We start from the raw sequence: 16104 nt of genomic DNA on the forward strand, positions 1-16104 counted from the left end.
CAATTTCAATTTCACAAACATGGAGAAGAAGGTTGGTTTTTTTTTTTGTATGTTTTGTTTGTTTTTAATGCCATTTTTCATGTTTTTAACTAATTTCTAGCCAATTGTGTGGAAAAAATTTCAAAAACTTTCATCTTTGGTTTCTCTTTGCCCCTTTTTTCAAACCTTTGGACCTTGAGCAAATTAGTCAAATTTCTTTCAAAAACATGGGAAATAAAGATACAGGATGCTTACATCAATTACCATAATTTTATTGAGTGATCGTTGATGTCATTATTTCGAACATGTAAGACCGTAATTGTTGTCATATTTGTTTTCATTTGTAAGAATTTAAGTTGCAATTATCTTTTATTTGATGAAATCGCTTATGCTTTTATTTTGAAGAGGTTTTGGGCTGCTCATGCTGCAGCAGACACCTTAGCGGATGTTAACAAGCTAGCAGTGGGCATGAATGTGTGGCCTGCTCCACGATGGACTTGGGGTTCATTTAAAGAAGTTACTTGTTGCAAAGCCTGAAGATCAACCTCCTCTGTAGCGTGCAGCCAACGAGGTAATTTTTGTTTGTGTATATATTACTTTTGCAAAACGTTTATCCACATGCTGTGCATGTATCTTCATAATTGAATATATTTTATATTGTGTGTTTAGTTTTCACGGTGAATGATGAACGGCGGATGCCAGTCATTAAACCAGTTAAAGGAAACCACTTGTGTCTGAGTATGCTTCGGGGGAGCTACAAAGACACATCAAAAACAGTAGTTGAAGACATATGAACAACAAACAGAACTTAACAAAAAGAATTTTTAAAAAAAACCCCACATAAACATTCCATCTACAAATTACCTGTTAACAAATGCAAAAGCAACAGGAAGAAGTACGAACTGTTTTTAAATTTTTTCCTCTTAATTCAATAATTAGGTTAATATGAATAAATTATCGAAATTCTAATGTTGTCATACATGCACTGGCATACACATATACACACCTATAGGCTACATGCATGTTTACAATTCTGATCATAGTATTAACTACTTTTTACATATGGGTATACATAAACCCTTATTTGGAGTAATTATTTAAATTAGCTGTTTATTTTTTTAAATATTTTTATTTGGTTGCTTTTGTTTCTGTCTGTTTCCAAGGATTTTTATATTGATATTATGATTAGTTATTATTTTCCGTGCACAATGTCAATTATCTGTGCTCTCATATGTTAGTATTCTTGTTTTTGTACATAAATTTATTTAAAAGTTGTGAGGGGAAAATACTATGAGAGGTATAATGACACAGCATTCAATTAAACTTGGGCATAAGTAAAGTACAAAACTGTATATCAGAAAATTACAAGTCAACCAGACCATATAAAAATATTCATAATTTCAGCTGTTTTACTGCCCTGGTGATCCGCTGTTGCTAAAGTAATTTAATCAGACAGACAGGATAATTAGGATAATTAGTGCCAAAATTAAATACTCGACAAATATACACAAATCTCCTATTTTAGTGAGAGAGAGAGAAACAGAGAGAGACAGAGAGAATCGGTCTTACGTGGTGAACTCACGCTCGCTGTAATTTATTCAGACAGTTTTAAATTCAGCAAAAACAACAAACAACAAACAACTAATCAACAAAAAAATGTTAACAATGACGTCACATTTGTGTCATTAAGCGAAAGAAAAAAAGCGAAAGAAAAAAGAATTCGGATTCGATCCCTTTGAAGTCAGCGCTTTATGACATCAGAATGACGTCATGTACAGGCTAAATGGAATGTTATGAGTGTAAAGCTGGCAGTGTGCTGCAGGGGATTCCAGGTGGATCAACTTGAGAGCTGTGCAACACTTTTTGCAAAGGGATTTGAGGTACATCTTTTCTTATTTGGTGGCTGTGTCAGAGCTGTTGGTTAATCGTCACTCTGAGACCTGTGGAAAAACAAATTTCAGAAGATAATACTGCAGCATTTTGCATTTTTAAAGCAGTGTGTCTGCAAAACACAAGTGTTTGTTCTTCATACTGTCTTAATTTAGAGAAACGTATAGTAGTGGTTAAGCGCTGCCTAAGACTTCTCTAGACCTAGACTAGGAGAGTAAATTCCACTTGTGTTTGGAAAGTAGGCTTGGCCTATTTGAAACATCTGTGTGCAAAAATGTCATCTTGGAGCACAGATAGTGAACCTGACACGGAACGATTTCCGATAAACAGGCTTGATGAACTCACCAGTAACACCACTTGTTACCTGGTGTTGCAGTTTATCGGTGAAGGAACTTTTGGCAAGGTTGCCGAGTGTGTGGATTTGAAGACGGGTGAGAAAGTGGCCATGAAGATGATCACTGGTGGTATAAATGAACACATTAATTGGGAAGTGGAAGTGTTAGAGCAAGTCAGGGCCTTTGACTCAGCGCAAAATAACTTTGTAAGACTGATTGAATATTTTAAGTTCAAAGGCGTCTCTTGCCTGGCCTTAGAGATGTTGGAGGGAAACCTTTTGGATGAGGTTTATCAGAAGGCCATGCATTTTAAGGAAATCCGCCCTGTGACCCATCAGCTATTTCAAGCACTGGAAACCCTGAAAGCTGTTGGCATTGTTCACGCAGATTTGAAACCTGACAATGTAATGTTTGTCAACCAGAAAGATCAGCCCTTCAAGGTGAAGCTGATTGATTTTGGTGTAGCTCTTCCAACACGAGCAATGCACCTTTTCTCGCGCATTCAGCCTTACGGATTCAAGGCTCCGGAGGTCTTATTGGGCCTCCCCTTATCCGAAGCTTCTGATATGTGGGGAGTAGGATGCATCATGGCATTCATTTACTTTGGCATTCCCATCTTTCCACAATATGGTTCATATTATATGTTGAGAGAGATGGTGCGTATCCTGGGTCAACCAGAGGACCATCTATTAAATGCTGGCAAGAATACCTGGAAGTACTTCAGCAAGGAGTACGACTCCAGAAGTGGACACACAACACAGTGGAGATGGAGACTGAAGTCGCCGCAGGAGTATGAGGAGGCAACAGGTCTCCAGTTTAGGGAAGAGACGCCAGAATGGACCCCCTTGGAAAGGAGTTTGGAGTGGGAAGTCTTAAAATCCCTTGTGCATTGGGAGGATATTGAGTTGGAAGATGGCATGGCATTTTTAAGCCTCCTAAAACAGTGTCTCCATTGGGATGCTAAAAAGAGAATCACCCCCAGGGAAGCCCTAAAACACAGTTTTATAACAATGGCTCACCTGGCTAAAAACAACAACAGCTCCTATAGAGATGAGGCCCATAGCCTCATGACTGTTTGCCACCTGGATCCTTTAAATGTTAACATGAGGAGAGAGGATGATATTTTTCCAGGTTTCTTCAGCTTACTCTATAAGATGAAACCTGAGTTGTGCCATGGCTATCTAATGGGACCTTCAGTGACCACAGACCATCATGATGGCGACAGAGAGGAGTCAGCTGCTACATGTAGTGATTATGTGCCAGCTATTGGTGAAATTAATGACGGTGGAGCTCCAGCTGCCGCTGGCTCGACTGATGGAGCTTCAGCTGTCATTTGTTCAACTGATGCAAGTGCTGCTCCCTCTGACGATTATTCAGTTGCTGCAACCAACGCTGACCACAGACATGTGAATTGTCTGCCAGTTGTCAGCACCAGCAATGATGATGGTGTTTTAGCTGCGGCTGACTCTAGTGATGGAGCTTCAGTCGCCATTTCTTCAGAAGACAGAACCGCCACAGCCACTAAAGAGGAGTGTGCGCCAATTGTCAGTAACACCGATGATGGCGGAATTTCAGCTCCTTCTTTTTCAGCTGATGGAGCTGCAGCCTCCATTTTTTCAAATAATGAAGCTGCAGCTGCCAATACACCTATTGATGTGGACGGTCCCAAAAAAAAGAAACAGAATGTGTTTCGTAGGGTCCTCAAATTCTTCCAAAAAAGGAAGACCAGACTGGAGATTTCCAGTCAAGAAAATTCAGAAGGACCTTCAACCTCTAACCGTCATGGTGGTGGCAGAGACACTGCTGCTCTCGCTAAAGGAGAGTCAGCTGCAGCTACCAGCCATGACAATAAGGATGCCTATTTGGTCAGTACGCGCAATGATGAGGGAGCTTCAGCTGCTTCATGCTCAGCTGATGGAGCTACAACCTCCACTTCTTCAAATGACGGAGCTGCAGCTGCCTTTGCACTTGCTGATGAGGAAGTTGTGAAAAAGAAAAAGAAGAATGTATTTCAAAGGACCTTCAAATTCTCCCGCAGAGCATTTTCGATCTTTAAACATTGAAATAACTAATACATTAGCAAAGCGGGCATAGTTAGGTGCAGTGATTAGCACTGTTGACTCAGCAAAAAGAGATGGCGTTTAATTAGTCTCAAAACCTGTGTGCACGCAGAATAGCATGAATTGCGTAAAAAGCATCCTCGCCAGAGGGCATTTCTGCTCCATGCACACGTATGAGGTCTGCAAGCACGGGGCCATGACTCCTCGACTGAGCATTCAGCGGTGATGACAGCCTTTACTGTCGTTTGTTTACAGGCTAGTCTAGCCTGTAAACAGTCTAGTCTCCCTACGCGCTCGGTTCTGCTCAAAAGGATGCATTTTGAGAGGCAGGCTTAGTGGCTGACCCTGACTTTGCTCTGGGAGATCTCAGCCACTCTCCCCATCTCTCAAAATGCATCCGGACCTCATTTGCACGTGCATTGAAAAAATGCTCTCTGACTTACATGCTTGTCTGCTCGCGCATACTTTTCTTTGTGTACCCGGTTTTGGGACTAATCAAACGCCATAGTTTTTTTTTTCTGTATGATGTTTGCATGTTTTCTTTGTGCCATTGTTGGGTTTTCTCCGGGTGCTCCGGTTTCCTCCCAGTTTGAAGCATGCATGGTGCATGGTGCATCTTGCATGTTTTTTTTAAAAAAAAAATCCAAGTCTGAAGCTCCCTCACGAGGACGTTGTTTCCTCTTGCGCATACTATTTTTTGTTTGTACCGGTTTTCGAGATTAATTACACACCATACTTTTTGATTTTTTTCTGTGTGGAGTTTGCATGTTCTCCTTGTGCAATTTTGGGTTTTCTCCGGGTGCTCCGGTTTCCTCCCAGTCTAAAGACATGCATATTTGGTTGATTGATTAAAAAAAAGAAAAATATATAAATAAATCTAATCTGGACTTAATGTGACCTTTCTGTTTTCCTTATTAAGCAATATGTTAACTGTGTGCAACTTTGTTGCAATAATTATGAGAAATACAGATTTAAATTTATGTTGATTCTATTTTTCAGCACCTATTCCAGGTCATTTCCTTATTTTCTTAAACTTTCTATTTCTTTTTTTCCCCACACAAATTTTCAAGTAATTTCCTTGTACTTTTTATTATTTTTTATGTTTTTAATTTTGTCAGATTTTAATTGCATGTGTGCATTTTTGTGCAAACGAAGGTGTCTTGCATACTGCTTACGTCAAGATAATGCCATGTAACAAACTTCTCTGTGCTTCATGCACACTTGAATGTCACACAGGGGATTTTGGAGAGTTGGAGGCTTAGTGTTTTCTATTTTTTGGGTCATTTCTTGTATCACTGCTTGTTATCTTTTTCCCATGTTGAAAAAGATATACGTTGAAATTATAGCTATAATTATCGTAATTACAGATGGAAATTTATGTTAGTGATATTTTAAGCACCTTTTCCAGGTCTGATTTCCTGATATTTCTTCTTAACTTTCTTTTTTCCCCCCACACCACGTAATTTCTTATGCTTTTTTTCTTGTGCTTTTTACTAATTTATGTTAAAGATAGTTATATTTTTAAGCACCTTGTTCAGGTAATTTCCTTATTTTTAAACTTTCTATTTCTTTTTGTTTTCTTTGTCTTTTTTCCACACTTTTTCAGGTAATTTTCCTGTACTTTTTACTAATTTAGCTAATTTTTTGGCTAATTTCTTCTGTCATTGTTTATTCCCTTCCCCCCATTTTTTGTAAATTATAGCCATAATTATCATAATTACAGCTTTAAATATATGTTAGTTATATTTTGCAGCACATTTATCATGTCATTTCCTTATGTTTCTTCTTAACTTTCTTCTTCTTCTTTTTGTTTTTCTTTTTCTTTTTTCCTACACGTATTTTCAGGTAATTTTCTTTTACTTTTTGCAAATTTTTGGGTCATTTCTTCTGTCATTGCTTAATGCCTTCTTCCCATGTTTTTGAAATTATAGCCATAATTATCGTAACTACAGATGTCAATTTATGTTAAAGATAGTTATATTTTTCAGCACCTTGTACAGGTCATTTGTTATTTTTTAAACTTTATATTTACTTTTGTTATCTTTTTCTTTCTTTTTTCCCCACACTAATCATTAGGTCATTTTCTTGTGCTTTTTACTCATTTATGATAAAGATAGTTATATTTTTAAGCACCTTTTCCAGGTAATTCAACTCAGTCAGCTTTTTTTCTTTTTTCCACACTTTTTTTAGGTAATTTTCTTGTACTTTACATTTTTGTTAATTATATTCTTAAGCACCTTTTCTAGGTCATTTCCTTGATTTTCTTTTCTTTTTCTTTTTCCCTTTTTCCACAGTATTTTTCAGGTGATTTTCTTGTACTTTTTACTAATTTTGCTAACTTTTGGGGATATATTCTTTCATCGCTCATTGCCTGCTTCCCATGTTTTTGAAAGAAATCAAGGCAAATAAGCTTCAGCTGACATATTGCATCTGCACAGTTAGCTAAGTGGAAATATAAGAGTGTGTTTTACCCGACTGGCAGACCTCTTTTAGTACATAAAATACATAATGTCAACCCTAATGTCCTAAAATCCTAGACATGTCTTTAAATATTAGAAATATCTTAAAATCCTAAAAAAGTCCCAAAGTCCGAGAGATGTCATAAAATTTTAGAAATGTCCTAAAATCCTTGAAACCTTCCAAAATCATAGAAATGTCCTCAGATCTTCGAAAATATATATGGGGCCCCTGGCCTCCTGTCATTTTGCAAAAGCAGGCCCCCAAGCAAAGCAAGTTCAATATCCCTGCTGTAAAGTGATTGAGTTATTCCAGAAAATATCAATGGGGCACCTAGAGTCATGCATTGCTGCTACATTGTGAATATTAGGCTGCAAACTTGCCAGAAGAAAAAGAAAAAAAAAGAGATAAGTATATAAGAGGCAGGCGGTTCTTGGTGACATCAGCAGCACCACACCCTTATTGGATTGTAAATGTAGCATGGTTGCCTCCACAGAGTGCTTCTGCAAACTCAGTGGGACTCTGTGGCTGAGGAGAGAGGGCCGGTTACTGCTGCAATGATCATGGCACCAGGAGCAAAGAGGGTGAGTGAGTGAATAAGATGTCTCTTAAGTTAATGTGCACCACAGAGACATTATACCAATATGTTTTTAGTTTTGTCAGATTTTGGTTGCATGTGTGCATTTTTGCGCAAACGGAGGTGTCTTGCATACTGCTTACGTCAAGATAATGCCATGTAACAAACTTCTTTGTGCTTTATGCACACTTGAATGTCACACAGGGGATTTTGGAGAGTCTGGATGCAGGAGAGATGGTTATTGGGGACGGAGGCTTTGTCTTCGCCCTTGAGAAGAGAGGTTATGCCAAAGCGGGACCGTGGATGCCTGAGGCTGCAGCCGAGTACCCTGAAGCAGGTATTACATCATTATTTCCATGTCTCTGTGCATGCATGTGTTTCCCAACTTGAAAGTCAAGGTCTAAGAGACATCTTGTTCCCTCAGTGCGCCAGCTGTGTCACAGCAGCTGCGCATGAAGCCTCTTGTTCCAACTACCTGCAGCAGGGCCGCTCACAGACCTTGATGGTGCATCCACACTATACCGTCTGCCCTGCCCCACTGGTCGCTTTTATCCATCCATAACCATTGAAATCCATTGGAAATTTTTCCTATTAAATAAAGTTTTTTTTCAATGTAAGGTCAAACATGAATATTTGATGATTATTTTAACTTGAGAGCTTCCTTTTTAAATAAAGAAAAACAGTACAATAGGACAACTTCTAATTGTAATTTTATGTCATATAATGTGCAGAATAATGTCATTTTACTTGGTTTATCGAATGTGTTCAATTATTGCTGAAATATGGGCCCTTATTGGCAGCTTAACCCTTTAAAACCTCACATCACATAGATGCAAGGTTTTCCAAAAACAGTGCACATGAGGAAAGAGGAGGGAGAAGGAAGAAGACTTACTCCATGCCACACAAGTTTATTCAAATCTTAAACTTGTGTGGCATGTAAGTCTGCAGACGTTACCTTTTTACCTCAGGAAGGTTATGAGGAACAGGAATGATAAAGAAAAAGTCTAACCAGGTGAGGAGAAAATGAATTCCATATCTTGGAACCTAAGTATGTCTTATTCAGTTGGGATAAAGTGGTTTGTGGTTTGGGGGACAAAACTGGAGTGCTTTTCAGGGTGGAGTAATCATGAAATTGATTGTTAGTGATAAAGAGATTATGAAAGAAGGGGGAAAGCATTTTATTGACAAGCCATGCTCAAAAGCTGTTAATTGGATCAATATTTAGTTCTTAGTTAGTTAGACTTCTTGGACCAGAGAAGGCAATGATTCTCACCGCTCATGTTTTCAACTGGAAAATAGGTTGCAGTTTAGTTTGGTGAGTTATGGCCCAGGTTGATAATGACAATTATACATATAGTATTTCACTCGTTTTTTCCCCAAAACATTTTTCCCTAGCTTTTGTGAAATGATTTTGTTAATCTTTTAATTTCTTGCAAATTGAGGGACATTTCTTGCCAAGCTGCTCATATCATTTTTTCCATGTTTTTGACATAAATTTCACCAAGTTGCTCAGAGTTCTCAGTTTGAAATATTAGTGAAAGGCGACAAACAGCAGCATAAGAAAAGTGAAGAAGTGAAGAAAAGTCCACCAATGCTTACTTAATTTATTAATAATTATTAAATGTTGTTTACAGCGTCTGCGGTAATTGAAAGCCAGTTGCATTCATTGTGTCCTCTGACGTTCAGGGGCAGCAAATAAACGAAGCAGCTTGTGACCTGACCAGGGAGGTGGCCGATGAGGGTGATGCTCTGGTTGCAGGAGGAACTTACCTCAGCTGCAAGAGCGAGACTGAAGTCAAAGCCCTCTTAAGGTAAACAGACGGACGTCTTTGTCCAGAAAAATGTGGACTTCTTGATTGCGGAGGTATGTGGTGAACAGTAAAAATGCATTCGCTCATGTTTATCAAACAGTTTGTAATTCAGGTTTTCTGTCACAAATTCCAAGTCTCCATCATCAGGTTTAAGAGTCACTAAAGACTTAATGCAGCTGTTCACAGGCAGAGATCCTCATTAACAAACTGAACTTTTACATTTTAAAATCAGCATTCTGTCCCTTTTAAAATCCAAAGAACGACCCCTCTATTGCTGAAACCCCACAGGAAACTGAGATACAATCTTTCCCGAGGATATGGTGACCTTGATGGAAATTTTTTTTTTTTTTTTTTTTAAAAACCTTGCCACTTATGATGATGAGCAGTGATAACGTTTTGTGACTCCTCTCTGTAGGAGCTCAGATCGTGGCTGTATACTGCCACTTTGACCCAGAGACCTGTGTGAAGACTGCAAAGATGATGAAGGAGGGAGCCGGGCTGAAGGCTCACTACATGACCCAGCCGATGGCTTACCGCACTCCTGAGTGTGGCAGCGGCCATAATATCACCGCACTGCCCGAGTTCCCTTTCAGTAAGTATTCACCGGTGATATTCATCACCGGCCCATGGGCTGAATTAACAAAAGAAATGAAGTGAATCACACTGGGAATTGTTTTTGTACTTTAAGGATACATAATGTGCTAGAGTCCATAAACAGCATCAAATTAGAGATTGTTTATCAAAAAAATGGCAGTGGAGGATCTCCTGCAACCTCGACAGAGGTCCTAGCTATGTCCCTTCTTTTCTGAAATCCTTGAAAAGGACCTTAAGAAATGTCCTAAAATCCTAGAAGTATCCTAAAATCCTAAAAAAAAAAATTAGAATCCAAGAAATGTCCTAAAATCCTAGAAATGTCCTACAATTCTGGAAACTACCTAAAATCTTAAAAACATCCTTAAATCCTAGAAAATGTCCTAAAGTTGTCTTAAAATTCTTGTAACTACATCCAAGAAATGTCCCAAAATCCTAAAGGCATCCTAAAGTCCTAAAAACATTCTTAAATCCTAGAAATGTCCTACAATCCAAATATATATTAAAATCCTCGATATGTCCTAAAATTCTTGTAACTACCTGAACAAAAAACAAATTTAAATCCTAGAAACATCCTAAAATCTAAGAAATATTCTTAAATTCTAGAAATGTCCTAAAATCCTAGAAACATCAGAAAATCTGAGAAATGTCCTAAAATCCTAGAAATGTCCTTAAGTCCTAGAAACGTCCCTGGCCTGACGCTTCAACACTGTTAAATGGAAGACACTGATGTTCAGCTGTGTGTTCTGCGACAGGTCTGGAGCCGAGGATCCTGACCAGATGGGACATGCAGAAATACGCCCGTGAAGCGTACGATGCCGGTATCCGTTACATCGGAGGCTGCTGCGGATTTGAACCCTATCACACCCGCGCCCTGGCTGAGGAGCTGGCATGTGAGAGGGGTTTCCTGCCCCCTGGCTCTGAGAAACATGGCATGTGGGGCAGTGGTCTGGAGATGCACACCAAGCCTTGGATCAGAGCGAGGTACAGGTTTCTTTTTTTCTCACGTTTTCTCTCAAAAAGCCTGCGTCCAGCCGTCCTCTCTGCCCATCCATGTCCGCACCCGCTGGGTGGGGCTAGTGCACTAGAATAAACAGAGTACTGACAACGGAAGTTCAAAATGCTCGGGTGACACATGGAGGCTTCAAATAGTTCCCGGAAGTTGCTGGCGCCCCATTTAAAACAACGGTTAAGAGAAAGGAAATTCCGGTTTTTAGGTAATTAGTGGTCAATCAATGCATCGATTTACAATATTTATGTAAGACAACGTATGTAGTAGTATGAAGCGCGCATGTAGCAACAATATCATTATGTGCTGTGTGTGAAGTTATTAGATATATGAGGATTAGTGTTAACAGATTTAACAGGTTTACTAGTCTTGGTGACAGTTAAGGTCCCTGTTACCTGGGTTACAGAGCATTTTGCAGTCATTTTCTTGCTTTAAATGATTTAATCCCAACCTTAAATTCATTGATACTATAATAATTTAAGTTATTGAATCACTAATGTAATTTTTATGACTTTTAGAAAGGGAGACCAACAGGTGACTATCAATGACTGACAGCTGACAGCACGAAGGGTCAATGGCCTAGCAGCAGCACCAGCATAAATATATATGTAGATTTGATCTTTTTAACATGCATAAATCTAATAGACTCAGAAATATCAATAGCATGTATAGCAGTTTGTCTCTGCCCTTTCTATTGTATTTTCCGCTCATGTAGTCTCCATCATGGTTTGCTGTGCTGCGTGGGGGTGCCCAAATCGATCAGAGAAAGGTGCACGTATGTACGATTTCCCAGCTGACAAAGAAAGGAGAAAAACATGGATGATAAAAGTCAGCCACAGCAATCTCAATGTAACAAGTGATTACAACAACAGAAAAATATGTGAGGTAATATACCAAAATTACATTTGTACTTTTTCCACAAACAAAGACCACAACATTTGGTAGCTTAGAATTTGATTTATTAAAAATAAGGAGGAAAGGAGGTTGCTGTTTCAGAGCAGGAAGTCTCCAGGCTCCAGAGTCCTCCTGAAGTTCTTGTGTTGAAAGAGAAGTAGAAAAATTAGTAGACAAACCCACATAAGCATCCATGAGGAACTGCCTTGAAATTGGTGAGATCTTTTCCCCCATGAAAATTCATGACTTGTAAATGCTTAACATACAAATTTAGTTTTTTCTGTTGTCTTTTTGATTTATAATGAGTTTATGTTTTCCCAGTAAGTGTTAATTGTTCCCCAAGAACTTGTGCGTTTAACCACTAAGGGATATGTATGTAGATAGAAAAAATTAAAATTTTGTGTGTGGAAAGTAAACTCAAGTCCCTATGCAGGCACATTTTGAGGCAGACCAGTTTGTCAGGATCAAAAAGGGCAAGTCTAGGCTGCGGACAGATGCAATTCCAACCATCTTTGTGCATCGCCTTGTGGTCAAAAAGAGACGAGCCCCCTTAACACGGTGCACCACTCCACCTGTAAATATTGAGGCAATCGCTTCTGATCACAGTTACAGTGTTCACAGTGGTGCAGGTATAAGTCTGAACTGTTAATAATTAAAGTCATAGTTTTTTTTTCAAGCAACTTTTATTTAAAAACTAATTCTGTCATATCTTCTACTAAGGTCAGTTTCAAAGAGAGGGGTAAGGTAAAATGAAGAAAGGGAGGACATGGCTAGTGATGCGAGACAGAGAACCAACACCATCCTGTGAGTCAGCAGCCAGTCAGTTAACCAGTGAGTCAGCAGCCAGTCAGCTTACCAGTGAACCACCAAAAAGTCAGTTTCCCAGTGAGCCAGTCAGCTTCCCAGTGAGCCAGCAATCAGTCAGTCAGATCTATTAAAAAAATTAAAGAGACAAGAAAAAATCAGCAAAAAAGCAAAGGCAGAACTAAGAAAATTAAGGAAGGATGTAACTGTCTGAAAGACATTTATTACTGAAATCTTTTTGAAATTTTACATTTTCTGTCATAATTTCATTAATGTTTCAATTCATGGTTATTAAAAATTGATTAAAATGTAAGAAATGGCTTGTTAAAAAGATAACTTTAATTTAAAAATGATTTAAAAATATACCACCTTTTAAAAATATTGTTTGGTTGAAAGGGATGTATTGTTCTTTATGTAATTAATGTATTTGATATGGAGTGATAGGTCACATGACCAGAGTTCAGGGGTTGCACGTGTGGCATTATGGGTTGAAGCGCCAACATGGCTACAGAGCAGAGTGCTAACATGGTTGCTGAGGAAGTACATACGGCCCCAAAATATTAATATTCTATGTGGTTCAAGAGGCGCACACGTTTTCACGGTGTCTGAGGTGTCTGAGGTGTCTGCGGATGATGAAAGAAGGAATAAAACTCAAAAAGACATCTGTACGATGCGTGGCCATTATTCATTGAACTAGTGTAGTTACAAAGGAAAATACAGTTCTCAAAAAGGCCATTGAAATTAGGGACAAAAAAATAAAGAAAACCTTTTCCAAAGATCAAATTAAGGCACTGGGGAGACTAACCACAAAAGGGATGAAATGGAGCAACGACACAATTAAAAAGGCATTAAAAATCCACTTTGCTGCGGACCAACTGGCTACAAAACTCTGCAGGAATTGCAGATTCCCCTGTCAGGAATATGAACCCTGCAAAGAAGGATGCAGTGTATCAAATTTGAACCTGGTGTGTTAACAGAGGTTTTTCTGCCCTAAATGTTTTCAGTAAGGCAACAAGTGCTGGACTGAAATACATGGTGCAACGAGAAAAACGCCCTCTGTCATACATGACCACAGCATGGCTCCTGGAGCAGATTGATCACTGGTTTGATCTGATGTCATCTCGCCATCCCATTACAGCCTTGAGCAGGACAACAATGGAGTAGTACCAGAAGGCTGTCACCCTCCTCCAGGACATAGTTTATCTCTTCTGTGTGATGAAGATTGGGAAAAAGGGAGGTTGGAAGCCTATACAAACAGGGGTGACAATGGCGACATCAATATTAGCCATACAGGAGGAGATGCTGTCACAAGGACGCAGGTTTGTGTTGACAGCTAGGTTCACACAAGACTGCCTTGAAAACACATTCAGCCATGTGCGGTCAAAAAATCCTGTCCCAACTCCAGTGAAATTTAATCATGCGCTAAGGATCATATCGATGGGGCAGTTCCTCACAACCATCAGGTCAGGGAGCTACCAGGAAGGTGATGGTAACTTTTTGGCAGACTTCCTTTACACAGTGGAGCCAAATGTCCCTCCATCAGTCAGAGTGGAACAGCTGATGGCGGTGAAGAGAGAAACACCTGACCTCTCTAAAGCTGAGAAATGCATTCTCTTTCACCTTGCGGGCTACATCATCCACAAACTCATCAGGTTTGCCAGCATCTGTGAGAACTGCAAAACTGCAACTGAGCACAATGACGACAGTCCATCCATCCATCAATCCATTTTCTCCACTTATCCGGAGTCGGGTCGCGGGGGCAGCAGCCCAAGCAGGGAAGCCCAGACCTCCCTCTCCCCGGCCACTTTGTCCAGCTCTTCCTGGGGGGATCCTGAGATGTTCCCAGGCCAGCTGAGAGACATAGTCTCTCCAGCGTGTCCTGGGTCTTCCCCGGGGTCTTCTACCGGTGGGACGTGCCCTGAACAACTCACCAGGGAGGCTCTTCTCAACGCTGGAGGAGCATCGGCTCTACTCCGAGCTCCTCCCGGATGACCGAGCTTCTCACCCTATCTCTTGTCACCCTAATGACGACAGTCCTGCTGGAGAAAACAGAATCCTGGTAAACCTGGAAGAGTTTAAGGCAGGTGCTCTTTGTCATCCCTCCGGGAAGCCTTTGATTTCATCCACAACATTGAGAAACTATTTAGGACCAGGACTGCTTCCTCCCTCATGAAGCTTCCCAACACAGTGGATTTCTTGGAGAAGGAGGCTCAGGGACTCTCCAGCAATCTTCCATTATGCTGTGGAGTAAAAGAAAAAAATATTAGAAGATTCATTCGGCTGCAGTTAAGAATTGAAGCAAAACAAATAAGAAATGACAGAAAAAAACAACACTTGTAAGATGGACATCTTGGAAGCAAGAGCCAATCCAAAAAGGTAAAGAGGGACAACAGTAGCCACTCATCCAGCAACCCCCACACAGCTCCAAAGGTGCTACCCAACCCATTCATATTTGCAATGGAAACATTTGGAATAACCATTTCCCCTACAAGTGCTCCAGCACCCAGCCAGCATCACCTCTCCTCCACCGTCCAGCACCAAACTAACCTCACTGTTGCTCCTCCCGTTAGCAGCTAGCCAACATCGCTGCTCCTCCATCTACAAGCACCTAGCAAACATCACTTCTTCTACACGTACCAGCAACCAGCCAACGTACTGCACCCAGCCAAAATCACTGCTCCCCCACCTACCAGCACCCTGCCAACAACAGTGCTCCTTCACCTCTCTAAAACCGTCGCTCCTCTCCACTGCTGACCTGTAACACAGACGCTCCTCTCCACTCCTGACCTGTAACACAGTCGCTCCTCTCCACTGCTGACCTGTAACACAGACGCTCCTCTCCACTGCTGACCTGTAACACAGACGCTCCTCTGCACTGCTGACCTGTAACACAGTCGCTCCTCTCCACTGCTGACCTGTAACACAGTCGCTCCTCTCCACTGCTGACCTGTAACACAGTCGCTCCTCTCCACTGCTGACCTGTAACACAGTCGCTCCTCTCCACTGCTGACCTGTAACACAGTCGCTCCTCTCCACTGCTGACCTGTAACACAGTCGCTCCTCTCCACTGCTGACCTGTAACACAGTCGCTCCTCTCCACTGCTGACCTGTAACACAGACGCTCCTCTCCACTGCTGACCTGTAACACAGACGCTCCTCTCCACTGCTGACCTGTAACACCTACTTTGCTCATCCTGCAGGATTCTTGACAAGAAGCAGCATCATTGCAGTATGCTTTCTTCAATTGATTACTGATATATTACATATTTAATGTGATTACAAATATAATCAGTAGAAAATGCAGTATAATACATATTAAGTATGATTATTCCTAATTTAGCCTAGTATTTTTCATTTTTAAATATACTAATCTTGTGTTTTAAATCACACACAGGTGCTTCATCTTCTTCTTACTTTTGTCATCAATGCAAAATCAGCTGAGCTGTAACAGCAGGGGCAGGTATAGTCCACAGAATCACATAAAAGCATTCATCGTTATGTTTACACACAGCTAAGTTTTTTTTAATGCACTATAAATACAAATTGATAGCAATATATAACAAAAAGTCATCTCCCATAATAATATGTGATGATAACTTTATTAAACCAGCTCAAAAACTAGCTCATATCAATTGAATGTTATATCTAAATACCGCCCTATTCGCACAGGATTCAGCATTACGTGGTCTGTGATTTT

General features: G+C 40.1%; 2 protein-coding genes and 1 pseudogene across 3 annotated transcripts in view; all 3 read left to right on the top strand.

Annotated features, from left to right (window-relative positions):
* LOC148186146 (betaine--homocysteine S-methyltransferase 1-like) overlaps positions 1 to 9460 on the top strand; it is an 18101-nt gene extending 8641 nt beyond the window's left edge. Inside the window, exons 3-5 of the mRNA XM_088071451.1 lie at positions 7218 to 7305; positions 7503 to 7635; positions 8985 to 9460. Of these exons, the coding sequence (XP_087927577.1) occupies positions 7218 to 7305; positions 7503 to 7635; positions 8985 to 9013 (250 nt within the window). The 3' untranslated portion in view covers positions 9014 to 9460. The remainder of the gene's footprint in view (positions 1 to 7217; positions 7306 to 7502; positions 7636 to 8984) is intronic.
* LOC148186147 (uncharacterized) lies at positions 2144 to 4267 on the top strand. Its single transcript, XM_088071441.1, has one exon. It carries the CDS (start codon positions 2144 to 2146, stop codon positions 4265 to 4267), a length of 2124 nt encoding a protein of 707 aa, XP_087927567.1.
* On the top strand, positions 9280 to 10795 carry LOC148186148 (betaine--homocysteine S-methyltransferase 1-like; annotated as a pseudogene). Its single transcript, XR_015775257.1, has 3 exons — positions 9280 to 9295; positions 9525 to 9701; positions 10456 to 10795. The product of XR_015775257.1 is annotated as a betaine--homocysteine S-methyltransferase 1-like (transcript).
* Positions 10796 to 16104: the final 5309 nt, after the last annotated feature.

Source organism: Plectropomus leopardus, chromosome 20, assembly GCF_026936395.1.
Source record: "Plectropomus leopardus strain MGB_pleo_1.0 chromosome 20, ASM2693639v1, whole genome shotgun sequence".
NCBI classification, from domain to species: domain Eukaryota; kingdom Metazoa; phylum Chordata; class Actinopteri; order Perciformes; family Serranidae; genus Plectropomus; species Plectropomus leopardus.